Raw genomic sequence first — 25138 nt, forward strand, 5'->3', positions numbered from 1 at the left:
CATCTGGGCCGACAAGAGGAGGCGACGACGGCGTGGGATGGGTTCAAGCAGGAGCAAGGAGGTCAGGAAGGAGGGAACACCGTGCTGAGGGGAAGGCATGGTGATGCATGTGGGGGGAGAAGAACACCCAAGGCCGTTGCTCGCCGTGTTGATGCAGCGTGGTCACTACTGAATCGAGCTCAGTCGAATGAATTGGATTGGATTGGATTGAATGAGATGGTTAGAGTGCTGAAGGATCTAGATGTGGTGAGCGTGTTGGGATGGGGCGGCGTCTAGTGTGGTCCATGAGAGAAGAGGAGAAGAGGCGATGACTAAGCCAAAAAGAAACTCCCCACATGGCTTCGCGACTACACTTGGGCTCCTCTTGGACGCACCCCACTGCTCGCACACCCGCCGCCTCCCACCTCCCGCACGGCGCTCCAGGATAATTGGCAAGCCCATTGATCCGCAATTATCTTGGAGTCGCCCCTTCCCGACGCTCCCTCGACCCCGGCACTTGCACCTGCACCGCTACCACCACCCACCACCCACCGCCCGCCATGGCCCCAATCTCTGCCGACGCCGTGAGGCCCGTGCCGAAGCAGCAGCAACAACAAAAGCAGCAGGCGCGCCGTCCGCTCTCGCGCATCGTGCCTGCCATTCCGCACCGCCTATCACGCGCCGTGCCTGCCGCCAGGAGAGCGTCGCCCGAGGAGCCGCGCGCTGTGACGCAGCCGAAGCAAGACGCAGTGGCCCAGACCCCGCCGCCGCCTGGCGAGGAGATCAAGGAGGAGACGAAGGTGGCAGCTGTGCAGACTCCCCAGACGTCCGAGTCCAAGACGTCTGGCAACGAGCCTGGAGCCCGCGCCGGCGCTGGAGCTGAGGTTGAAGCCAAGGTTGAAGCCAAGGTTGAAGCTGAAGCTGATGCCAAAGCTGATGCCAAAGCTGATGCCAAAGCTGATGCCAAAGCTGATGCTAAGGCTGGTGCCGAGGCTAGCTCTAGAGGTGAAGACGAAAGCCAAGCTGAAGCTCAAGTGGAAGTGCCTGTGGAAGCTTCAGTCGTAGCCTCAGTCACAGACCCAGTCCAAGCTGCAGGTGAAGCCCCAGTCGATGCCCATGCAGGTCTCACACCCCCCACCGCCTACGACGAGCATAGAAAACCGCTCACCAATGGCGTGCATCGCAAGGAGCTCCCGCCTCCCTTCTACCCCTCCAACTTGGGCGGCATGCGTACGCCAGCCACTGAGAATACCGGCCATGCCTTCCACCCGGCGCACTCGAGTGCAGACGGCGCTGTTGCGCGCATCATCCACGACTCGCCAGCCCAACCTGCGACTCCACAAGCGTACGGTGCCACCGGCCACGGCCATCGCCAGTCTGTACCGCGCATTCCACCCGGCTTCGCACCACCTGACTTCACGCCCTCTTTCTTCCCTGCACACGCCCACCACCCATCTGACGCGGCCGCGCCCTGGCTCTACCCACCCTACTCGATGCCGCCACCCCCGGACCCAGTCTACGCCAACGGCACTGACATCCACTCTCCACCCTTCAACCCCGGTAACTCGGCCTACCCTGATCCCTACCAGGGTCACTTCTCGCCCCACGACACGCGCTACAATACCAACGGCATAGCCACGTCGCACTCTCAGTCACCTAGCAAGTCACACTTCGGCGAGCCCTTGCCCATGACCGATCGCGCAGACGTGCAGCATACACAGCCCCAGCAGAACACTGCCTTGCCTCGCTCTGACGAGATGAGTGAGTCGCCGTTCGAGCTCGCTTCCTACCTGTCTACACAGTTCGGCAACCCAGAGTTTGCCGATTTCGTCCTGCAAGTCCGTTCGCCCGAGTTCCAGTACATCTCCCTGCCTGTGCATGGCATCGTCGTGGTCCGCAGCCCCGTCGTTGCCAACGCTGTGCACCGCAGCATCCCTCCTGCTCATCGATCCAGAGACGCCCGTCGTATCGTTGACGTGCTGACAACAAGCTCTTTCATCACGGCCGAGTCGATCCAGGAGGCCGTCAAGGTGCTCTACGGAGCGCCGCTTCTGTCCATGCAGGCATTCTTGTACGGACTGGGCCACTACACACCCGACATGCCTTTTGCTCACGTCACCAAAGATGCTCGGAGGCGCATGGGTCAGCTCCTGAGCTACGTTGCAGCCAGTAGTGTTCTGCAGATTCACAGCATGCAAGCACGGGGCGTCGAGATCGTCAAAGCGCTCCTACGCTGGGATACAATTGAGCAGGTCCTCCACTACGCTCTCCAAGCAGCAGAATCGACTTCAGCGTCCAACACGGACGGTTCGGACGGTCACGACCTGTATGCGGCGGAGCTGCTGAACTCGGCCATTGATTTCATCGCCTACAACTTCCCCGCCGACTTCAATCTGTACAGGATCGCTCCAGAGTTGCGAGACGTCCCTCGTCTGCCCAGCCTTGCCGAGGCGCGTGCGTCAACACACAACCATCGCCTAAGCAAGATCCAGTTCGGTGATGCGCCCGTTGATGACGAGGCACATGTGAGTCCTGTCTCAAGGACGTTGTCTAGCATCCTTCTCTCGTTGCCGCTTCCTCTTCTCGACCGCGTGTTCAATCACCGTGCAACCGCCAATCAGATTGGATGGACGGGCGCTGCAAGGGTACTGCACGACGTTGTTGACGAACGCGAAATCCGTCGACAGAAGGCACTCGGAGGTCAGCTGCAGCTTGAAAGCACGGTTCCTAGCGCTCTTCTCGACAGCTTGTACGTCGAGGAGCGCGTAGACCATGTCGGCACTTCTCCACTCCATCCTTCTGGTTACATGCTCTCAGCGCAGCGTGCGAACGGCCAGGCGTGATTTGATACTTCGCACACGTAGGACGTTGATCATTCGACAGGATATACTGACATGTTCGAATCATCTCGACAACCGTTTCCTACATTTCAATTTAAATAAAACTTGGGTGGGCTTGCTCTTTAGGATGTATAGCATAGCGAGCGTTGGGCGTTGCGTACTAGGTGTTTGGATCATGATTACTGGTACGGTCACCGCTTTGGTGGACGAAAAGCAAGAGACGAGCGACGATGTATATTCCCCAAGATTACGACGGCACGAGGCAGGCTAGGCTTGCGTTGTACACCATCGATTTTCCTTTCCAACAGGCATTAGTGGTCTGGCCTTAGAGGCGGAGATATAGGATTCTATGAGACAGCAGTCAGCCATAAAGGCGTCCTTTATGAGTGATGAAGAAAGCGTATGCCGACATGTGCTGTTTTATTGGGTACACCTACCAAGGCTATTCCTTCCAGGAACATACAGAATTGTCGTTTGTCTCCAAGAGGAATAGCATAAGAAGTGGCTCATGTTCCTTCACCCGCACAATTTTTCCAGCAACGGCTGTTCATCGCTACCAAATCGCGGCGCTACACGTGTTGCACCTCTGACCGTACGCCTACTAATTCTTGCAAAGCTGTGGCAGCGCTAACAGCAGTTCGAAACGCCCCCGTCGCGCAACATGCACGGAAACAGCCCGGCAATAAGTAGTGATGCGGTGAACCACGTTTTGTCGCCGTGCACCTCGCTCTTAACAATGGCCGAACAAGCCTCAAACGGTTGAACGGACGTGCTGCAGCGCTGCTACCATTTCGCTAATAGGCTTTCTTAGTTGTGGTCATTGTGGGCTTCTGTCCTTATGATCCACTCTCCCCAGTATTTCACCGTCTTGAGTATCTCGCTCTCCCACGAAATATTGTTGACGGCCGTGCACCTCCTTGTCTCCCTTGGACTAGCGATACTTTGGTGAAGACGTTCCAAAACCGCTGTGCGAGGACACATTTGACAAAAAGAGTGTTGTTCTCCCAGCACCGAAACCATTACAGCGTTGGCGTTCGCTGTCAGCCTTGCAGCCCGTCCAAAGGAGAGATGGGCCACCACCGAACGGGGGACGCCGACACAGCGTCGCGCGATCCCGTACAAGCAACCTACAATGGAAAGAACATCGAGAACTTATCGCATACAACACCACTGTCAAGCCAGAAATCGAATCGCAGTCTGGAGATTGGCATTGCGCCGGTAGAAGAGATACAGGAGAAAGCGTACGTGACGCAAGATGACCGAATCACTGAAGCGAAGGGTGCCAAAGGGGAAGAGTGGGAGGCTTTGAAGCAAGTCAAAAGCAAGCACAGCGTGAGAGATGCAGGGAACATCCCCAACGGAGGCCTATGGGCATGGCTACAAGTCCTCGGTGGATTCTTCCTCTTGTTTAATAGCTGGGGTATTGTCAACACGTTTGGATCCTATCAAGCATACTACGAAACGACACTCCTCCCCTCGTCCTCACCCAGCAGCATATCCTGGATTGGGTCCATCCAAGCGTTCCTCCTCCTTGAAGTCGGCGCTCTAACTGGTCCCATCTACGACGCAGGCTACTTCCGCGAACTCCTACTCTTCGGTTCCTTCATGCTAGTCTTCGGACAAATGATGTTGTCTCTGTGCACTTCCTACTGGCAGGTCCTCCTCGCGCAGGCCTTCTGCATTGGCATCGGTACGGGTGCGCTGTTTGTCCCTTCTGTCGCCATCCTATCCACTTACTTCAGCACAAAGATTGGCATGGCCATTGGCATTGCCGCCGCCGGCAGCTCGTTTGGCGGCGTCGTTTACCCAATTGTGTTCCACAAACTGCTCCCTCAAATCGGGTTCGCCTGGACGACCCGCGTGTTAGGCTTCATCATCCTTGCCACCATGGTCGTACCGTGCGTATGCATGCGCGTGCGTGTGCTGCCAGCCAAGTCCCGCTCACTGCTCGACCTGAAAGCTTTTTGCATCCCTGCCTACTCTTTGCAGGTCACCGGCTTCTTCTTCGGGTTCATGGGCTTGTACATGCCCTTCTTCTATGCGCAGGTGTACGCACTGGAGAAGCACTTAACCAACGACAACCTCGCCTTCTACCTCCTGACCATAATGAACTCGACCAGCGTTTTTGGAAGAATCATTCCCAACCTTTTCGCTGACCGCCTGGGTCCGTTTAATGTCGTCATTCCGTGTTGTCTCATGTCAGGGGTGCTCTGTATAGCGTACACGGGCGTCAGCAACTCGGCAGGGATCTGTGTCTTAATGGCCTTATACGGTTTCTTCTCTGGCTCCTTCGTGTCTCTTCCTCCGACCATCATTGTCCGTCTGTCCCAAGATAAACGTGAAAAGATCGGAACGCGACTAGGACAGAGTTTCGCCATTGTTGCTCTTGGCGTTCTCGTCGGAACTCCTATCGGTGGAGCGGTACTCGATCACAGTGGGTTTGACGCTCTGTGGATATCTGGCGGCTGCATGCTGTTTGGTAGCGCAGTCGTATTGATAGCGGCTCGGGTCAGCTTTGGGGGTTGGAGACTTGGCGTGAAGGTGTGATATATCACACAGTATGGTGTTCTTGAACAAAGGACGTCATTCCATCGTACGTAGAATGATAAGAGAGATAAGAAACATAGCAATAGGAGCTACCTTTTAATACAATGCAAAGAAAGTCTTGTCTCATAAGAAAAAATACGTTGACTGTCACGTCGAACACAAAATAGAAATCGAAGAAGATGCACAGCAACAACTGAGAATGCACGACCATAGGTCGTTCCGCCGCACGCCCATACCCAACCAAACCGCGTACCATGAGGTCCTAGCAAACGCCCGTATACACATGTTCCACTAATCGTCCACCCCAGTGCTCTCCACTGATGCCGTAGAAGCTGTAGAAACAGTTCTGATACCCCAAACCCTCCCGAACTTGTTCTTCAGACTCCCAGGCCAAACATTCTACTCCTGGCCCTTTGTACCACCCATACGCTCGATATTAGACAAGAGCCTGCTCTTGCCTGCGCCACTCTGACTCTTACTCAGCGCTGACTCGCCGGCTGCCTTGAACCCAAAACCCCCTGGTGCACGCATGCCGCTGGGCTTGGGCTTTGATTCGCCTGAGCGACTGCTAGAAAGTGAGGATCCAGGGCGCGACGCCGAGGAGCTGACTGAACTCCCACCGGCCAGGAAACCCGTGTTACGCATTGCCTGTTCGGGCGCCGGTTGCTGTCTTGTCTGCTTGCTGGTTGGTCGTGGTTCCAGCGGAGGCGCAGGAGCTGCTTGACTCCGACGGAAGTCCTCCTGTTGCATCGACTCCATTTTCTCGCCGCATAGGACAAGCATCTGCTCAGCGGCTGCGACGAGTTCGCCCTTCTCAACGCGCTCGGCTTCGAGTTCTTCGAGGAGAGTGTCTTGAGATTTGCGGAGCGAGTGCAGTTCGGACTGAAGGCCTGCGAGCTTCGCTTTGAGGTTTTCAATCTCGGAACGCTGGGCTTCGAGCTTATGGATCTCCTCAGGGTTAGAGGTGGGTGCTACGGCTGCGTTCTTTGCGCATATCTCGCAGGGACCGCTAGATCTTGATCCCAACTCTTCAAATTTGCTAAATGTGTCGTCGCACTTCTCCTCGGCATCCCCAATCTGGCGTTCCAAACGGGTAATCTGGACGCGAAGTTCCTTGCAGCGTTCATCCGCCTTTTTCTGGTAGTTGTCCTTGAGAGCTTTGATCTTCTTCTCGTGTTTCGCCTTGTACGCAGCGTGGAGATCACGGGCCACCTCGTTGACCTTTTCCGCAATAGCAGACTGACACTCCATTTCCGAGTAGATCTTCTTGTCTTCATCTTCATCGTCGTTGATGAACGTTGTCATGTCGACATTTTTGCTCTCCGCCTCAATAAGCCTGGTTTCGAGCTCGGTGGAGTGGTGTTCTGCATCTTCAGCGCGTCTCTCAGCTTCAGTCAAGCGCGCGAGAAGCTGCTCACGTTCGTCATCGTTGCGTGCCAGCTCGGACTGTACGTCTTGCAGGATAGTCTGCACTTCCTCACCCTTCTTTTTCCAGTCCTCCATTTGTGCTTCCGCATACTCGCGCGCTGAGCGCTCGTCACGCACAGTCTCTTGCGCTTCACCAACCCGACGCTCGGCATCCGCAATTGCTCGAGACAAGGATTCAACCTCAGCTTCCTTTCCTGACAGACTTGCTGTGAGCGACGAGATCTGAGATTGGAAATGCGATTTGGCAGATTCCATCTCGCGAATGGTTACAGTAGGCAGCGATCGTGGTGTTGGTGGCGGAGGCAACTCGAAATCGAGAAGGTTCAACAATGGGCGATTCTGACCAGGTGTAGCTGGAACGTATCCGCCTTTAGCTGGTGATCGCTTGTTCTGGTAGTAGGAGCGAAGGTTCGGTTCTGTCATGGACATGCCAGAGGCGTGCGAAGGCGTGCCATTTCGAGATACTCCAAAGGACTCAATCTGAGCGGTAAAATCGAGAAGCAGGTTCGTGGTATCGTTGTCTTTATATGAGCGACGAGGTGTCTGTGAAGGTGTACGTTCCGATCGACAGACCCTGGAAGGCGTCATCTGTGCGCGAGCGCGTGGTGTTGCCTGGAGGTACGTTAGTCTCGTGTCACATCCACGGGGCGTTTTCACTTGCGTCGCTGTTCTGGGTGGGACTCTTCCTGAATGATGCAAACTTGGTCATGTCCAAACCTGGCATCTCCGAGAAGTCGCTGAAGCGAGTATCATCGACATCTGGCGTTGTGGCATCCGGGTTGAACTCGGTGATGTCGGCCTCCATGTTCACTTGATATTGATTCTCATGCGACTTGCGTCTCTTATGACTTCGGTCGGCATCGAAATCCTCTATGAATCTGTTCGCTGCAACTGTGAGGCCCTCATTATCGCGCAGCTCTGCACCACGTCGTGACGGGGTTTGCGAAGGTGATGGGCGCTTCGAAGATGTGGGGGGTAGATCGATGGCTGCGCCAAGCGAGGGTGCGCTTGGAGTTGCCTCGATGTCCGAGGGAACGGAAGAGAGGACCGACGACTTCGAAGGCGACCGGCTCTTGCGGGTGCGAGTGCTGCTGACGGACCCAGGAAACTCTTCGGCAATCTGTGGTCTGCTCGGAGAGCTTCTTAGGGTGCTGGTGCGGCTTCTGTGAGGGGTTCGTGCTGTGGCGCCTTCCAAGTCGTCTAGTATGTGTTCCTTGGATGGGGAGCTCTTTAGTGTGCTCGCACGACTTCTATTGGGCGTCTGCCCCGCCGCGTTATCAAAGTCCTGCAGCAGGTCCTTTACAGGCGACTTCTTGATCGGGCTGCTGCGCTGCTTCAAAGGGCTTTTCTTCCCCGATTCGACCTTGAATGCCGACTGCGGCATGTCGTCGTCTCCAAAGTCAATAAGCTGTCCCTTTACGGGCGTCGCAGTGCTACTGGGTGCAACATTCTCCTGGTTGTCTTGTTCGATTTGCTCTAGAAACGGGCTGGAAGGCCCCTCGTAAATGTCAAGGTCGTCATCGTAATGCATGGCATTCGAATTGGAATTGACTTTCTCTGGAGAGAGCGTCGACATGGGTTCCGCCATGGTGGGTGAGATCCAAAAGCGCGTCAAAGCTGTGAGGTCAGTGTGCAAGTGTGGAGGCGCGAGGATCGTGTTGATGTTGTCTGAGTGTTTATGTTGCTAGGCTGCATCGGGCAAGCGCCGTTGCTAGGCTTACCCTCCTCCAGCGTTTCAGTGCTTCGTCATGCCGATTCACAACACCGGCTGCGAACCTTTGGTAAATATCCTGATGAGAATCAAATTGCCTAGCTATGTACAGGGAAACACAATGTCCTGCGCCTGTCCCTCCGAGTCCTCCTGTATGTACAATCAATGCAACGCTAAACTACGATTGGTGGATCGCTCCTCGCATCGCCGCAGCCAATCGCTGATAATCTTTCAATAACTCGTCGACCTCCTTCAACTTCAAATCTTGCGCATCCTTTGCTTCTAGAAACTTTTTGAGAGGAGGTGTCGTCTTCTTCATCTGCTCCAACGCAGCGATTGCCTTTGCTCCTCGCTCGCCCGGCAGCGCTACTTCGTTGGTAGCCGTGCGGCTCAGGGGCTCTGGTGATGGTGCTGGCGATATCTTGCTCTGCTCTGGTGCAGACGACAACAGTGTAGGTGTCGTAGCGCTGCTGACGGCGCGTCCGAAACGAGGGAGAACATTGACACTTCTGAAGCTATTCAAAGGGTTGAAGCTGTTGCCCAGGTTGCGCAACGAGTCGACTGCGGATGGAGTGGTCGGCGCTGGGTCGATTTTGATAGCCGCTGGTGACGGCGTCTTTTCGTCGATAGCATTCGAGGTAAATGCTACACGGCGTGCACTGTTGCTGCCTCCTGACCGCGCTGAGTCGACACTACGATCTCGCATCTGCCGTTTGCCAGCGAAGAGATCGGTCATCTTCGCTCCTAAATCTTTGGGTAGAACGTCCTGTCGGTCGTCCTCACTCGCCGCGCTAACACTAAGGTTGTCGTCATCGAGATTGGTGCCTCGCGTGGGTGAGCTAACGAGTTCGCGCACTTCCTCCAACGTCTTTGGCAGTGCAGGCTGCTCTGGCAGTTTGTTGTTTGGGTCTCGTTCTTGCAGGCCTCCGAAAAAGAACCTGAAACTGGTGTCAAGTGTGCTGTTGATCCTGCCCAGCGCTTGATCGGCCGAGTCGAGAATGGAGTCACGGACAGCGTCTGAGGCTGACTCGATTCGGTTGGTCTGAGCCTGCACCAAGTTACTGAGTCGGCGCTGGATCTTAGTTGTGGTTGGACTGGATGGCTCCTTGTGGGTCATTCTTGTAGTCGGGGTCGCTGGTGTCTGCACTAGGTCCGGCGCATCGGAGAGTCCCAACAGCATGGGCGTGACCTCGGACTTTGGCGTCGATGGCCGTGAGTTTGTTCTCTCCAGGGTGTTTCCCTCGTCAGCACGTAGCGAGGAGAGGTCGACTGTCTCCAAGAAAGAGATGGCTGCTTCGAGATTGACAAGACAGTAGGCTGTTTCACCGTCCATTCTGCTCGCGCCGCGGAACCTCTGGATGAACTTCAGATCGCTGATGACATTCAGGTAGACAGGCGGAAGCGTGATCAGAGCGTAAATGAGTGTTGGCAGAATCTCGTCCGCTGACGATGTTGCTGGGAAGATTTTGGACAGGGCGTCGACGATGGACTTGTGCGCCGCTGTCAGATGCAGCACTTTACCCAGCGGGTACTTCTCGTGGTTCATCTTCATCATGTCTTGTCGAGCAGCCGACAACAAGTCCCTGATCTCGGGCTCCTTTTCCTTGGCCTTGTTGCGCTCTTCCTCGGTCATCTCCTCGCCCGTCATCAGCAGCTCTTTCAAGCCGATACCGACCAGCGACAAGGCCGCTGTGCGTGATCTGAGCTTGTGGTCCCTCTCTTCGTCGTCGGTACTTCGGTGTCGCCAGACCCTGTCGTACACCTTTTCGCAGACAGCCCGCTCTACGGCCTCCTCGAGAGAAGCCCGTTTTGCTTCGAGAGACTTGCGGGCCTTTTTGCGGTCGCTCATCTCTGAGGCGCTCAGCATCTGCTGTTCGGCGTTGGCATCGCTGCCCTTTCTGATGGAGGCAGCGCGGCTCGATGGCGTGGAGCCTTTGTTCGCTTGGGAGATGAACGTGTCGCTCGTTAAGCGGACGGAAAGGGTTGCTATGTGGGTGTTGATCTTGGCCGAGGCACGCGTGTAGAAGTCTTGGAAGAGGTCCGACAGGCTGTCGGCGGTGGGGGGAGTCGGGTGGACTTTGGCAGAGAGGGACTCGAGGAACCTGGGCAGGTCAGTAAGCAGCACGCAGCACGCAGGGCGAGTGGGTGGGCATGGTACCTCTCCGTCAAGCTCCGTATCTCAATGGGCAGCTCTTCAAAGACGTCTGGGGCAGCCTGTTGCTCCTGCCCGTGCTCTTCGCCATGTCCCTCTGTCTTGGCAGCAAAGACATCGCCCTCGACAGTCTCGTCTTCTTTTTCTTCCTCTTCTTCGGGGACCACGCTGGCCTTGAGCGGGTCTAGCATGTCCGTCACATGGGGGCCTTGCAGCGTGCTCGCTCGACTGCGGGACAGCGGACTCTTGGGCGCAGCGTCGAGGCGCGAGAAGGAGCGGGAGGGATGCAGGCTTCTGGGGGGTCCCGGCATGATGACTACCTGTGTGCAGCGAGAGGTCGTTTTACCAAGCGTGTCGCGTGTTGCGTGCCTGCATCGGGGTTGCGGTGCTGCTGAAACCGAATGTCGAGCTCGAGCCCTGCACCATGCCACTTCGCAACGTCATGCGGAGACGCCTAGAAGAGACGCCTAGAAGAGCCGACCAGGAGACAGGGGGGGGGGGTCCCAGGCCACCTAGACGCTCTGGAGAAGAGAGTCTGGCGGGGAGATTGGCGGATTGGCGGGGAAGCGTGACGAGAGAGTCGACCTGACCTGCGTGCACCAGACCGAGGCTCGAGTCAACGAGCCGATGAGGAGACGATTCAATGAGTAGACGAGTAGATGAGCAAATGGGTAAACGAGCAAACGTCTGTGCTCGTGAGCTGCGGTATCAGAAGCCGTCGTTATCTCGTGCTTGTGCTAGGCCCTCTTCAGCAAAGCCTCCCTCCATCTTCTCTACGACGATGCGCATGGAGCCGCTGGGTGACTCGTGCACCCATCGATCTCCAGACGCGGCCGCGGCGCACTGGCGTCGGTCGGTCCTCGTGAGTCGTGAGCCGTGAGCGGCGTCATCGAGCGCGAGCATGGCCATTCCCTCGATCGGTGACAGCAACCACAACAGCCGCCACCACCACTACCGCCGCCAACCCCTCACGTCTCCCACATCCAACGTCTCTCCTGCATATAGCCTTCTCTCAATAACAACCAGAACAACAACAACCATACCAACAACAACAACAATAACAACAACAACAACGACAACAACACCAACATGAAACGACGACCCCTCTGCACCTCTGCCTCACGCGTCACAGCCTCGCTACTGCTGTCGTTCCTCGCCGTCAGCAGCGCTGCCGAGGTGCCGCTGCTGCCTCTGCTGCCGCCGACATCGCCCCACGCTCACAACACCGACAGGGAATTTACCCTCCGCCACATCTACCACCATGGCACCTACAAGTACCCGGACCTGCACCGCCGCCTCGACGTCCCGGACAAGGCCGCAGTGTGGATGGCCGATTACGACGGCTCCCCCACGCGGGAACCGGTGCCAGTCTTGCGCGCCAAGTCGGAGATGATGAGCATCGAGAGGATGGTGCACAGGGACAGAGCCACCATCGACGGCATACTGGACTATGGTCGCATGCGGGGCAAGGCGGTGCAGCTAGCTGCTGACGACTGGACCATCGACCAACTGCCAGGGCCCAACGTGACGGACAGAGAAACGGTCCTCAGCTTCGCGCGCATGGCATCCAACGCCTACATCCTCGAGCCAAACACGGGCGAGTGGGAAGATGTCGGCGGAGGCTTCAACTACACCGAAGACTTCGGCTGGGAGTCTGATGGCCTGCGCGGACACATCTTTGCTGATACCGAGAACGCCACCGTTGTCATAGGGCTCAAGGGCACCTCGCCTGCCATGTTTGACGGCTCAGAAACTACCACAAACGACAAGATCAACGACAACCTGTTCTTCAGCTGCTGCTGTGGCCAGGGCGGTCAGTACCTCTGGCGCCAGGTCTGCGATTGTCAGACAGCGGCTTACACTTGCAACTCAACATGTCTGGTCACTGCGCTTCGAGAGAAGAACCGCTACTACTATGCAGCCCAGGATCTCTACCACAACGTCACCGCCTTGTACCCACATGCCGAGATCTGGATGGCTGGTCACTCGCTTGGTGGTGCCGTGTCCTCTTTTCTCTCCCTGACCTATGGACATCCGACTGTGACTTTTGAAGCGGTTCCTGAGGCCATGCCTGCAGCTCGACTCGGTCTACCAACTCCGCCTGGACACCAGGTGGGCTCTTTGCAAAAGCGTAAGATGACTGGTGGCTACCATTTCGGTCACACGGCAGACCCAGTCTTCATGGGCCAATGCAATACAGCGACGAGCGTGTGCACAATCGGCGGGTACGCAATGCAGAGTGTTTGTCACACCGGCCAGAAGTGTACGTACGACACGGTCAAGGATTTTGGCTGGCGCGTGGGCATCGGTACACACAAGATCGCTGAGGTGATCCGCGATGTCATCTTGAAGTACGACCAGCCAGCCAAATGCGAGCCCTACGTCGATTGCACCGACTGCTATCCATGGGAGTACTTTGAGAGTAACGGTACAGAGACAACCACTTCATCCAAATCAAAGCCAACGTCTACCGCCACCCTTACCCGCAGCACCCGCACACGTACAGAGACATGCAGGACACCAGGCTGGTGGGGCTGCCTCGACGAATCTACAACTGGCAGTGCCACCTCGACCACCATATCCACCTTGACGTCATCAACCTCTACATGCAAGACCCCTGGCTGGTTCGGCTGCAAGGACAAGGACCCAGGAGAGGAGACTTCCACCGTCACTAAGACATCACGCCTTACTAGTCCCGCACTAGTGCCCTCCGTCACAACCACCTCCTCTTCATCAACATCCTCCGCAGTGACCTCGTCGTGCAGATACCCTGGTTGGTTTGGGGGCTGCCTTGATGGTGATGATCCCCCAGGCCATTCGCGTAGCTCCCGCAAGTCGATAATTCCGACGCCTACCGCTTCTCCCACTACCTGTACGGATGAGGGTTGGTTCGGGCTCATCTGTTACGACGAGACAAAGACAAAGAAGGGCAAGACCTCTGAGAAAACGACCACTGCCGAGAGAACAGAGATGTAGATTATGCAAGTCGCGCGCTATTAAGATAACGATCACTATACCTGTTCTTTTAATAATTAAATAGGGTTTAACAAGCATTGTATCTAGACATTTAGGGTATAGGACTGTAATTAAAGAGTATTACAGCTAGTTAATTAGATTAAAAGTACAATTTTTTATTAATCTACATAAGGGGAACACTAATCTACAATAATTCTGAAAACTAATGAAATTAGCCTATAACACACTATAATTAACACACACAACAAAGCGAAATTTCAACATAGGGCCCTACACACCAAAAAAACATTAGAATCTATCTTAACCTAGTAAGGATATACTATCCTAAGCTTCCTAGAGCCTCTAGGCGTCTAGTTACTGCACGCTGCCTAGTTACCTAACCTGTTCTGTTAAAAAAAAATTAGATTTGCAGAGCACAGACCACCCCTACAATAAATATCTTATCTTATCTTATCTTATCTTATCTTAAAAAGATCTTATCTAAAAGAACATAAAAACTAATAAAACATCCTATCTCTATAGATAGCAACAAGCCTTTCCTTAGCTTTCTACTTTTAACTCCTTCTTTCTACTCCTAGAGGTCTACTAGTTAGGCTAGTAAGAATAGAATAAAGGCAAGATTAGTAAAGCTTAGACTACCTTTTTCCTTGTTTTTTAGCCCTAAAAAGCAGATAGAGACTAGGTACTTCTACCTGTGCAAAAATAAGCTCTCTTTTAGTTATTTCTTATTTTCTTTATAAAAAGAGAAGGAATCTCTACCTAGGACTAGGACCCTAGGACTATAGAACTAGATCTACTACCTAATAGAGAGCCCTCTCTAAATATAGTAACAATAGAAATAAGCTATAAAGAGTAAATAAAGTAATTATAAGAGAGGATAGGGTTAAAGAGGATAGTAGGTGTATTAAGGTACGTAGTATGTAGTAATAAGACTAATTACTAGAGTATTAGTAATAACCTCTAATACCTTTATATAGTCTAGGCTAACTAGCCCTATAGTAGCTTACTAAGACTAGTAGAGGTACCTCTAGGCCTAGCGCCTAATAATACCTCCCTTTTCTAGATTATTTAGCTTAAATAATAGTATAATTAGTAATACTGTATTATTTTAGCCTAGCTTTAGATGTGTTTACTCTATCTATCCTGTTATAGCTAATTCTAACTAGGTTAAGGCGTTTATAATACCTTATAAGGTTAGATAGAGCTTAATACTAATTCTACCTTTACCTAGTAAAAGTTAAATAGAAATCCTTTCTTACCTCTTACTTTAGCTCTAGGGTCTAGGCAGCTATTTGCGTAGGCTAAAGCTCTAACTAGAAGGCTAGTAACATATAAGCTATCTATACCCCTAGTTTTATTAGTTACTACTAAATCCTACTTTACTTTAGTAAGTGCTAACCTATTCTATCTAGCACTTTTATAAGGATAGCTAAGGGATTTTCTAGGTCTTTCTAGCACGTTCTAATACGTTTTAGCAGATAGTACCATATAATACGCCCTAGTAACCTCTTTAGACTATTCCTAACTACTACTACCTACTACTAACTATTACTAATTGTTACTAACTACTGTTTACTATAGCTATTATGTCTATACCTACTTACTATAAGATTAATATTTCTATAAATAGTAGAACTGCTAAGTAAGGCTATATACTATGCCTCTACTACATTACTAATAGTAATATTAATAGAGACTGTTAGTTCTCTACTACTCTAGCTTTATAGGGTAGCCTACGTTATAGAGACACCTAGGCCTACTACTATAGAGAATATTATAATAGTAATAAGTGTTTTAGGCTTAGACCTTATCTAAGCCTTAAGTAAGATAGAGTAGTTACGTGCCCTATAGACATATTAGAAGAACACGTAATATATTACCTTCTTAAGAGATATAATACTATATTAACCCTTATTATATCCTACTCTAAGGCTAGTCTATAATATTTAAATCTCTTCTTCTAGAAGAACAGCTAGCACTTGTACTATGTTAGCTAGCTCCTAGAATAACCCCTTAGACAAATCTATTATATTAACCCTTTAGAAATTTATAGCCTAGATATTATAGTTTATAACAAACTTATAGTAAGCCTTTACTACCTCTAATAAGTATATAGTATTACTTAAATATAATAACTCTAATATATATAAATTTATAGAGTCCCTAGTATAAATAGCTAATGCCTATACTAGACCTGCGTCTATAGTCCTATTATTCTCCTTAGAAGTAACGCTGTACCTATTAATGTCTACTCTAGCCTCTAACCTACCTTATAAAGCGCTGTTTTTAGTATCTACTCTAGGCCTATATACCTCTATACAGATATCTATAGCCTATAGAAAACTTCTTTCTATAGGTAAGGCTGTTACTAGAGATAAATCCTTATTTAAAGCGTAGTAGGTTATAATAGAATATAAGCTATAGGTAGACATATTCTTTATTAGTAGGCTATAGAACATATTTACCTTTATATAGTCCTAGCTTAGTACGTCTATGTAATAAGATATAGCTCTATTCTATAAGATTAGAGGTACCTAAGGTATATAGAGCCTAGAGAACTTCCTAGTATACCTAGAATTCTACTATAGCAATAACTATAGCTAGGAACAGGCCTAGGTAAAACTAGAAAGCGTCTATTAGGGTTCTAATAAGTTGTTCTTAGACTTTTTTATCTAGTTTAAGTAGCTACTAGTACAAAGTAGTAGTGTCTACTAGGACAGTAAACAGTACCTATTAAAGCTCTACTAGGCTCTAAATGTAAATATCTATAATATAGTAATAAACTAAGAAGTAACTTATATAGATTATAACGTAGCTATTATAGAGTATAAGTCTATTACTATAGATAATAAGACTATAGCTATAGAAAACTAACTATACTATAGCTCTACCTAGGCACTACCTAAGCGTAATAGGGATAGTAATATTAAGATAATAGTTATTTCTGTAGTGCGTACTAGCAGCAGTGCTAAGTATAGAGGTTAGAAGTAGTCTGCTATTATAATCTATAGAATATAGGAAGGATATAAGCTAATTATAGTGTATAGGGCATAGTAAGTATAATAAGTTATTAGGCTTAGCGTAAGTAAACATAACAGCTTTACAACTTAGTAAGAAGTAAAGAATTACGTAATATAATTAGGCTTAGCATAATTAGTACAATTAGTAATTAGTGTAATTAGTAATTAGTGTGATTAGTAATTAGTACAATTAGTAATTAGTAAGATTAGAGGATTCTTAACACTAATTAGCCTATATTACTACTACTATTATTAAAGTATATAGTTAAGTTAGAACATAAACCCTTATAGTTTATATTTAACCTTATTAATTAAGTTTGTCTTTAGAATCTTAACCTGTGCTTAAACTAGACAGTCTACTCTATATTATTTAGTGTGCCCTATCTTTATAAGCTTTACTTAGTTAATAACTCTAACTAATCTACTAGTACTTATCCCTAAGAACTAATAGAATTAGTGCTTATAGTCTTTAACTAAAGTACAACTTTAATATTTTAAACACCTCTAAGATAGGTACTATTAGAATCTATGCTACCCCTAGTAACTCTATATCTAGCAACATTAATATAGATATAACTGTTACTACTAGTACTATAAATATTAATAAGCCTAACCTTTACTATAGAGATTATAGTAAGCTTAATAACTAGCTTATATAGTAGGACCTCTTCTTTACCTTTTAAGGTAAGAAGGTTTCTAAGGCTAAATAAGTAGTCCTTACAGCTAGCTACATGCGTAGTAAAGCGTTTACCTAGATTAAGCCCTTTATACAGCAGTACTAAGCTAGTAAGGCTCTAGATAACGTAGATAAATAGATAAAAGACTTTAACCTATTTAAAGAAAAGATTAAGCTAATCTTTAGAGTCTCTAATAAACTACATATTACTTAACATAACATTTAAAAGATTAGATAGGATAAGTTAGCTGCTAACTACGCTGCAGAATTTTAGCAGCTTACTGCTAACACTAACTAGAACAACACTGCCCTAATTACTATGTTTTAATAAGAATTAAAGCCTAAGGTTAAGGAAGAACTTATACGCACTAGCGCAAGCACAGAAACTCTTAATAAGCTTATTAATACTACTATTAACATTAACGTATAACTCTATAAACTTTAGTAAGAACGTTAAGATAACTCTAGAGCTTATACTACTATTATTACTACTAATAGGCTACTACTAAGGAACTAGTAGCGCAATAACTTAAATTAAGGACAGTAAGGAGGTTGTAATTAGCTAAATACTAGTTATTACACCTACAGCAACACTTAGAGTAGATACTACAGACCTAAAGTAATAGACCTCTTAAACCTTAATAAGGGACTACTAAAGTAATAGAATAAGAAGCCTAAGGGGGGTAACTAACATAGAGGCAGCAGGGACTGCTACAACTGTAGCAAACTAGGCTACTTTACTAGGGACTACTAGATAAATAAGGTTTATTGCTAGTTAAATGTACTTACCTATAATTATAATAATACAGATACTAGTAAATAGGAAATTCTTACTAATAACATAGGATAACTGCTAGAAGACCTAGAGTCTAGTCTAGAGGATAATAACAACTGTATTGTACCTCTAATTTAGGTAGTAACACTCTACTAGAACGCCTAGACAGGCAAAGAAACAGAATACTACTCTAACAATAACTAGCAGAAGATAGACAACCTACTAGACACCTTAGGGTAAGAGTTTAAATAAATTAGCGCCCTACTAATACGCAAACAAGAACATATAGCTTAACAACACTAGAAGCGTAATAATAAAGAAGCCTATTACTAAATATATTAAGAAATTATTAGTCCTGTAGGAGTACCTAAAATTACAGAAATAATACTTAAACTCTAACAGCTTGTTTACTAGTTTAGAAAAGGAAGTAATAATAGTAAATAGTTTACTAAGGACCTAAAAGAAGCTAAAGACTAGCTTTAGTGTAAGTAAGAAATATAGCTTAGCCTAGAACGTATACAGAAGTAGAAAAAAGCACTACTAATAATTAGCCTATAATTATAGTATATTCTAGACTACTAAAACCTAGAATATAGAAACCTTATGTAGATAGTATACACTAAGGATATATATATAATCTACTATAATAAGAAGCTTAGTATAGAATAGTTCCTAGCATAACAAAGCCTCTATTATAGTTAATAGTACTAGTGTTATAATAACCTATATAAACTTTATCTTATTAATAAACGCTAGAAAGTATATTTTTCTAGAATAGATAACCTATAGGCTATAATATAAATATAGCTAGTAGTTAACAGAAGTTACTATAACACACGCTAGCAGAACTACCTTAATGTAGATTATAAGAAGTATTACAGCATAAAGGAATTTAAAGAGTTTAGTAAAAAGGGGACTTTTTTAGGCCAGCGCCTATAAGCCCTAGGGATTAATCTATTAATAGTATTAGGAATAATTAACTTATTAAGCTACCTATTAAACTAAATAGGGTAGCCTTAATAGTACTTATAGACTTAGGAGTATAAGTAAGTTATATATCTAGAATAGCAATATAGTAAGCTAGACTTAGATTATATTATAAGAAGAACTCTTACTTACTCTAAGTAGCTAATAGAGAATTAATGCTAGATAAACTACTAATTATATTTAAAGGTATAGCAGCACCTCTATAGATACAGGGGCACTATAAGGAAATAAACCTAGACGTCTTTATAAAGGCTACGTACAACGTTATATTAGGACTTCCCTAGTTATAAAAGTACAACCTCAAGATAGACTAGGCATAAGAAAGACTTTTATTAGAAGGATGTAAATACAGCACTAATATATCTACGCCTACGCAACGCACACAGTAGCTAGTAGATAAAAAGAAGATTAATAATGTCTCTTTAATATATAAGATGTACTAAGATAGAGTAGTTAACTCTATAGATGCTAAACGCCCTACAGATTATAAAGTAAGAGTTAAGAAGAAAAGAAGTACACCTTCTGCTATCCCTAACGTATATAGATAGTATGTAGAGATATTTAGAAAAGAGCTTATAGTAAAAGCCCTGCCTAAGCATAAACCCTAAGATTATAAGATTAAGCTCTAGGAAGGAAAGACACTAACTTTTAGGCTATTATACTTATTATTAGAAAAGGAACTTAAAGTACTTTATAAGTATATTAAAGAGAACCTTAAGAAGAAATTCATTAGAAGATTAGAATTACGTACAGGGTACCTAATTATGTTTATTCCTAAGAAGAATAGCAAGCTACAACCTTATATTAACTTTAGGAAGCTTAATAAAATTACTATTAAAAACTACTACCTGCTTCTAAACATTACAGAGTTATAAGACTAGCTAGTAGAAGCTTAGTACTTTATAGCGTTAGACCTATAAGGCGTGTACAACCTTATAGACATAAAATAAGAAGAAGAATAGAAAATAGTATTTAGGACGTAATATAGACTCTATAAGTACCTAGTTATACTATTTAGTCTAATAAATACACTAGCAACATACTAGAAGTTAATTAACAACGTCCTAAGAGTATACTTTAACAGAACTGTAGTAGTATACCTAGATAATATTCTAGTATACTTAAAGACGCTAGAAGAGCATAAATAACACGTTATAGAAGTACTAGAATGCCTAAGGTAAGTAGACCTATAACTAAAACCTAAGAAGTGTAAATAGTATAAGGAGGAAGTTAAATTCCTAGAGTATATTATAGGACAATATAGAGTTAAGATTAGTCTAATAAAGGTAGAAGTAGTTAAGACTTAGTAAACGCTAAAAACAGTTAAACAGATCTAGGAATTCTTAGGATTTGTTAACTTTAACTAACGCTTTATTAAGTACTACTCTAAGATTATAATTCTACTAATAAAGCTTACGCAGAAGGACATATTATTTAAGTAGGGATAAGAATAAAATAATATGTTTAAGGCACTTAAGTAAGCCTGTATTACACCTCCTATATTAATTATATTTTATAGTAGCAAACTAATATATATAAAGACTAACACCTTAGATCTTATATTAGGCGTATATATTACATAAGAAAAGAATAGACTATAGTACTCTATTACTTACTACTTACGTAAGTTCTTAGGACCTAAAGAACGCTACAATATACACAACAGAGAATTACTTATAATTATATTAGCTCTAGAACATTAGTAACTATATATAGAAAGCTGCTTAGAACTTACTATCTATACTAACTATAAGAACCTAGTATACTTTACTACTACTAAGGTCTTAAATTAATTACAAGTACGTTAGTCTAAGATACTTAGATAATATAAATTTAAAATATTATATACGCTAGGTAAAGATAATAGTAGAGCTAACACGCTTAGTAGACAACACAACCTTACTAGAGAAAAGATAATAAACTAGTTCGCAGTACTAGGAATTAACATTAATAGGTTACTTAGACTATTACAATAACTAAACAATATAATGCAAATTAAAAACAAATAGCGTATTGCAATAGACATACTAGAGGAACTTTAGAATAAAATTATAGCTAATTACTATAATAACCTATTATCTAGACACTTTAGAATTATATATATAATAGGACTTATTAAGTAATACTATAAGTTTAGTAATATAAAGGATAAGGTTAATAAATACATTAAGAACTATATTAGCTATTAGTAAAATAAACATAGTACACACGTAAAGTATAGAGAAATGTAGGTAATAGAGCTACTAACAGCGCTATAGATAAACATTATAATAGACTTTATTACATAGCTACCTATCTTAAGAGACCCTATAACTAGATATAACTATAACTTAATTTTTATTATAGTTAATAGATTTACTAAGTACGCTAAAATAATACTGTTTTAATATAGCTATACTACAGAGCAGCTTATATAAGTGTTTCTAGATTAATATATAAGGTATTAACGTACTCTATAGGTAAGCGGATTAAACAGGTAAGTAGATTACTCTGCTAAGACCACACTAAATCTCTACCCTATTATAGCTTATATTAGCCTACTTTAGCCTTGTATACAGTAGTGCAGTATATAATATTATTTAGAAACATCTTCTATAGCCTTCTTACATGTACGTAAGTTATGTCTAACATTATAGCACTTTATATAGCGTCTTTAGGTTACTTCCCCTCCTTTAGCGCGTACTTACTTCTTTACCTTCTTACTATTACTATATGCCCTAAACTTAGTTAGAGTAGTTAATTAAAGGCCTTCCTTAGCTGTTAGGACTTCCTCCTGCTGTAATTACTTTCTTTTATGCGATTTACGTTGCGTAGCAGCCTTATTTACTACTTAAAGCCTAGTAATCCTTCTTTAAGCTAACACTAGCTTATGCGCTACTATAGCTGCGCCTTTAGCAAGCTTTTTAAAGGCCTTAACTATTAAAGTTAGTAAGCTGCTTGCATGCCTTTAAATCCTCTCTTAAACTAGCGTTAATTGCGACCCTAATTACAGGGTAGTGCTTAGGGTTTAGGACTGCTAGGGCTTATCTTCTATAGTAGGTAGCAGTAGAGTATGTAGGCGGACATTAAGACCTATTATAACCTGTTCTAGGTTAAGAGGGACTATTCTAGCGCCTTAGAAGCCTTCTTAGATATTGCTAGAAGTAAATATCTCCTTATAGGCGTCTATAAAGTATAGTAGAAACTTAGTTTTAGTAATATAAGTAATATAGTTACGTATAAGATTCTTAGCTTAGCGCCTATATACCTTCTTTAGAGAGGTAAAACAACCTATATCTAGTAGTTATAAGAGGTAAGATAAGTATAGAGGCATACACAGTATAACAATCTTTACTTTCTTATAGTATTATTAGAAGTTAAGGGAGTTATAGCTCTTATAGCTGTTAATAAGAAGCAGCTAGTGTACTCCTTAGGTGCGCGTCTTTATATAGGCATTAAAGTGCTTTAACTAGTCTAGACTAAGCTTATTAGTAGTCTATCTGTTCTTAAAGACTCTAATAACCTAGTTATAGGGCAGATTGTCCTCTTTATACTAGGCAGAGAGGTAGTTACAGCCTTTAAAGATAATAAAGGGTAGAATAGCCTACTCTATACTATTAATGCCCTGTATAACTATTATCTACTCTTAATTACCCTACTACACTACCTTTAGCCGTCCTTAACGCTCTTAGCCTCTAATAACTGCTCCTGTTAATATCTAGCCTATTATAAAGCCTGTCTTATTAAAGTTATACGTGTTATTATTCTAGATACTATACTTAGCTTTAATATTTGCTATAAGCCTAAACTAGCCCCTAATAATCTCTAGATCCTTACAGAGGGCTCTCTTATAGTCGTACTTACAATTAAACCTTACTTTAAGGTTAGGGCAGCGCTTAACAAACGTATTAGGCTAGTTTATGCTAATATAGCCTATATTATACTTAGCACGTAAAGAATTAGCTATATTAGCTACAGCAGCTAGCTAAGAGGCAAATCCTTATGTATCTAGCTTAAGGATATACTTAGTAATTACGTCCTCCTTAGTCTAGTCTATAATCTGTTAAACTAGCGTATAATTAGCTTATGTAGGTTGTTCTGTATATTAAGCGTGTAGTATACTATAAGGTGCGTTATATATAGCTGTAGCGCATTATAAAGTAAGCGTTACGTCTTATTTAATTACCTAGAGCGCAAGCTGTATTGCAGCTTCTCTTAAGGGCGTAGATTAATGTTGTTGTTAAGGCATTCCGTAGTAAGGTAGAGGTTTAGTGTAGTCTTAGCAGAGTAATCTGCTTACCTGTTTAATCTACTTACCTATAGAGTACGTTATAGTATAACGTACTCTATAGGTAAAAGAATTAACAGGTAAGAGAATTACTCTGTTTTACTAGTAAAAACTAAGAATCTAAGACTTAATAACTCTAAATCTAGTAGATAAAATTCTTTAAAATTGCTAGAGAGTATTTTTATATATAAAAAGAGTAATTAACTAGATCTATAGATTTCTATTAGCTATATTAGACATAGCTCTCTAATAACCCTACTTTAAAAGGCTACTATAACTTTATATCTCTAGAACTAATAGAGTTATAGCCTTAGGCTCTTTACGTATAATAGAAAATATATTTAATAGTATTATATAAGTTTATCTAAGTTTATTAGTAAGCCTAGATAGTAGTTATAGGGGTATTAGTAGAGCTAAAATAGACCTACTTTAAGGCTTAATAACTTACGTAATTTAGAAGTAAGGTAACTGTAACTTTAATACACTCTGCATATAGTATCTATATATCTATTTCCTAAATTTTAGCCTAGTTGCTTATAGTGTCGCTAAGTAATTAATGAAAAGGCTAATTCTTAGCAAAATTAATTCTCTTGCCTGTTGATTCTTTCGCCCGTAGGGTACGTTACTAGAATTAATTATTAGTAATTAAGACAAACTCTTTACGTTAAATTATTAGACTACGCTCTTAGCAGCTATTAGTACTAAGAAGAAGCTCTTAACAGCCTATTATCTGTAGACAGATAGACAGACTAAAAGAATAAATTAGACTATAGAAATATACCTACAGATATACAGTAACTAGTAGTAAGATAACTAGGTTTTACTATTACCTATAGCATAAATTACATATAATAATAAATTATTAGAAGTAATAGAAGAATTACTATTCTTCCTAAATTACAAGATACACCTAAATCTCTTTACTAGAAGTCTAGACACGCTAATTTAGACTAAATTAGTAATATCCTTAGTAGTAAGACTAAAAGAAGTGCATAAGAAAGTACTAGAAAACATTAGTAAGGCTTAAGAATAAGCAATCTTATATGTTAACTAGAAAAGAAAAACAGCACCTTAGCTAAAAGAGGGTAATAAAGTCTATCTTCTTACAAAAAACCTTTGCACACAAAGACTAACAAAAAAACTAGACTATATTAAAGTTAGACCCTTTTTTATTTCTAAGTAGATAAGCCTAGTTAACTATAGACTTAATCTACTAAAGGATGTAAAGATCTATCTAGTGTTCTATATGTTACTATTAGAACTAGCTAGCTCTAGAACGCCTATCTAGAAGAACTTCTATTACTAAGCTAATAGTAAAGACTAATAGGAAGTTAAAAAAATAATACAACACTAAAAGGAAGGTAGCTAGGATAAATATCTAGTTAAGTAGTTAGGATATCCTAACTTAGAAAACATATAGGAACTTACTACACACCTTATAAACTGCTAGCAGTTATTAAAGTAATTTAAAGAGACTAATTAGGCAGTGCTATATTACTCTTCTAGTACTCTAAGGAATAGCCTTTAAAGGCGCCCTAGGTACTAGGCATTAATAAGAAATTACTAGGCAGATTAGTTAACTTAATAGTCTCTACCTCTAACTGTTCCTACTCTTCTATACTGCGCTCCTCTACTATAATAGCCTTCTTAGTATAATAGTCTAATAAATCTATTTATTATTATAACTACTTCTTATACGTATAAGCTACACGTAAGTCTACTATAGCTCTTTCTAATATTTAAAGCACTTTAGTTTACGCTTTGTAACTCTCCTTTATAC

The 25138-nt window shown here is 44.4% G+C and overlaps 6 protein-coding genes across 6 annotated transcripts, besides 33 other annotated features; 3 read left to right on the plus strand and 3 right to left on the minus strand.

Annotated features, from left to right (window-relative positions):
• Positions 1-185: 185 nt before the first annotated feature.
• Positions 186-213: a tandem repeat.
• Positions 214-499: 286 nt separating this feature from the next.
• Positions 500-535: a tandem repeat.
• Positions 536-539: 4 nt separating this feature from the next.
• Positions 540-2822, plus strand: EKO05_0004764 (uncharacterized protein; the record flags this gene model as incomplete). Its single annotated transcript, XM_038945656.1, has 1 exon — positions 540-2822. One exon carries the CDS (start codon positions 540-542, stop codon positions 2820-2822), a length of 2283 nt encoding a protein of 760 aa, XP_038799313.1.
• Positions 852-1020: a tandem repeat.
• A 1065-nt stretch (positions 2823-3887) lies between the features above and the next one.
• Positions 3888-5366, plus strand: EKO05_0004765 (uncharacterized protein; the record flags this gene model as incomplete). The annotated part of the gene is made up of 1 exon (XM_038945657.1): positions 3888-5366. One exon carries the CDS (start codon positions 3888-3890, stop codon positions 5364-5366), a length of 1479 nt encoding a protein of 492 aa, XP_038799314.1.
• A 399-nt stretch (positions 5367-5765) lies between these two features.
• On the minus strand, positions 5766-8382 carry EKO05_0004766 (uncharacterized protein; the record flags this gene model as incomplete). Its single annotated transcript, XM_059636459.1, has 2 exons — positions 5766-7406; positions 7456-8382. 2 exons carry the CDS (start codon positions 8380-8382, stop codon positions 5766-5768), a joined length of 2568 nt encoding a protein of 855 aa, XP_059492442.1.
• Positions 8383-8683: 301 nt separating this feature from the next.
• On the minus strand, positions 8684-10968 carry EKO05_0004767 (uncharacterized protein; the record flags this gene model as incomplete). The annotated part of the gene is made up of 2 exons (XM_038939528.1): positions 8684-10607; positions 10664-10968. 2 exons carry the CDS (start codon positions 10966-10968, stop codon positions 8684-8686), a joined length of 2229 nt encoding a protein of 742 aa, XP_038799316.1.
• Positions 10790-10815: a tandem repeat.
• A 397-nt stretch (positions 10969-11365) lies between the features above and the next one.
• EKO05_0004768 (uncharacterized protein) lies at positions 11366-11566 on the minus strand (the record flags this gene model as incomplete). Its single annotated transcript, XM_038945658.1, has 1 exon — positions 11366-11566. The coding sequence occupies one exon, from the start codon at positions 11564-11566 to the stop codon at positions 11366-11368; it is 201 nt and encodes a 66-aa protein (XP_038799317.1).
• Positions 11518-11557: a tandem repeat.
• A 20-nt stretch (positions 11567-11586) lies between the features above and the next one.
• Positions 11587-11620: a tandem repeat.
• A 63-nt stretch (positions 11621-11683) lies between these two features.
• Positions 11684-11747: a tandem repeat.
• Positions 11747-13633, plus strand: EKO05_0004769 (Triacylglycerol lipase; the record flags this gene model as incomplete). Its single annotated transcript, XM_038945659.1, has 1 exon — positions 11747-13633. The coding sequence occupies one exon, from the start codon at positions 11747-11749 to the stop codon at positions 13631-13633; it is 1887 nt and encodes a 628-aa protein (XP_038799318.1).
• Positions 13634-13871: 238 nt separating this feature from the next.
• Positions 13872-14069: a mobile genetic element.
• Positions 14070-14101: a tandem repeat.
• Positions 14102-14477: a mobile genetic element.
• Positions 14448-15423: a mobile genetic element.
• Positions 15420-16630: a dispersed repeat.
• Positions 15743-15790: a tandem repeat.
• Positions 16200-16236: a tandem repeat.
• Positions 16542-16575: a tandem repeat.
• Positions 16616-16783: a mobile genetic element.
• Positions 16699-16707: an inverted repeat.
• Positions 16699-17098: a mobile genetic element.
• Positions 16784-16857: a tandem repeat.
• Positions 16858-16884: a mobile genetic element.
• Positions 16864-18243: a mobile genetic element.
• Positions 17090-17098: an inverted repeat.
• Positions 17804-17837: a tandem repeat.
• Positions 18244-21537: a mobile genetic element.
• Positions 21399-21436: a tandem repeat.
• Positions 21516-21519: a direct repeat.
• Positions 21520-23414: a long terminal repeat.
• Positions 21520-25138: part of a mobile genetic element that runs on past the window's edge.
• Positions 21533-23402: a mobile genetic element.
• Positions 23403-23463: a mobile genetic element.
• Positions 23895-23984: a mobile genetic element.
• Positions 23930-24003: a mobile genetic element.
• Positions 23982-25138: part of a mobile genetic element that runs on past the window's edge.

Source organism: Ascochyta rabiei, chromosome 7, assembly GCF_004011695.2.
Source record: "Ascochyta rabiei chromosome 7, complete sequence".
Classification (NCBI taxonomy): Eukaryota; Fungi; Ascomycota; class Dothideomycetes; order Pleosporales; family Didymellaceae; genus Ascochyta; species Ascochyta rabiei.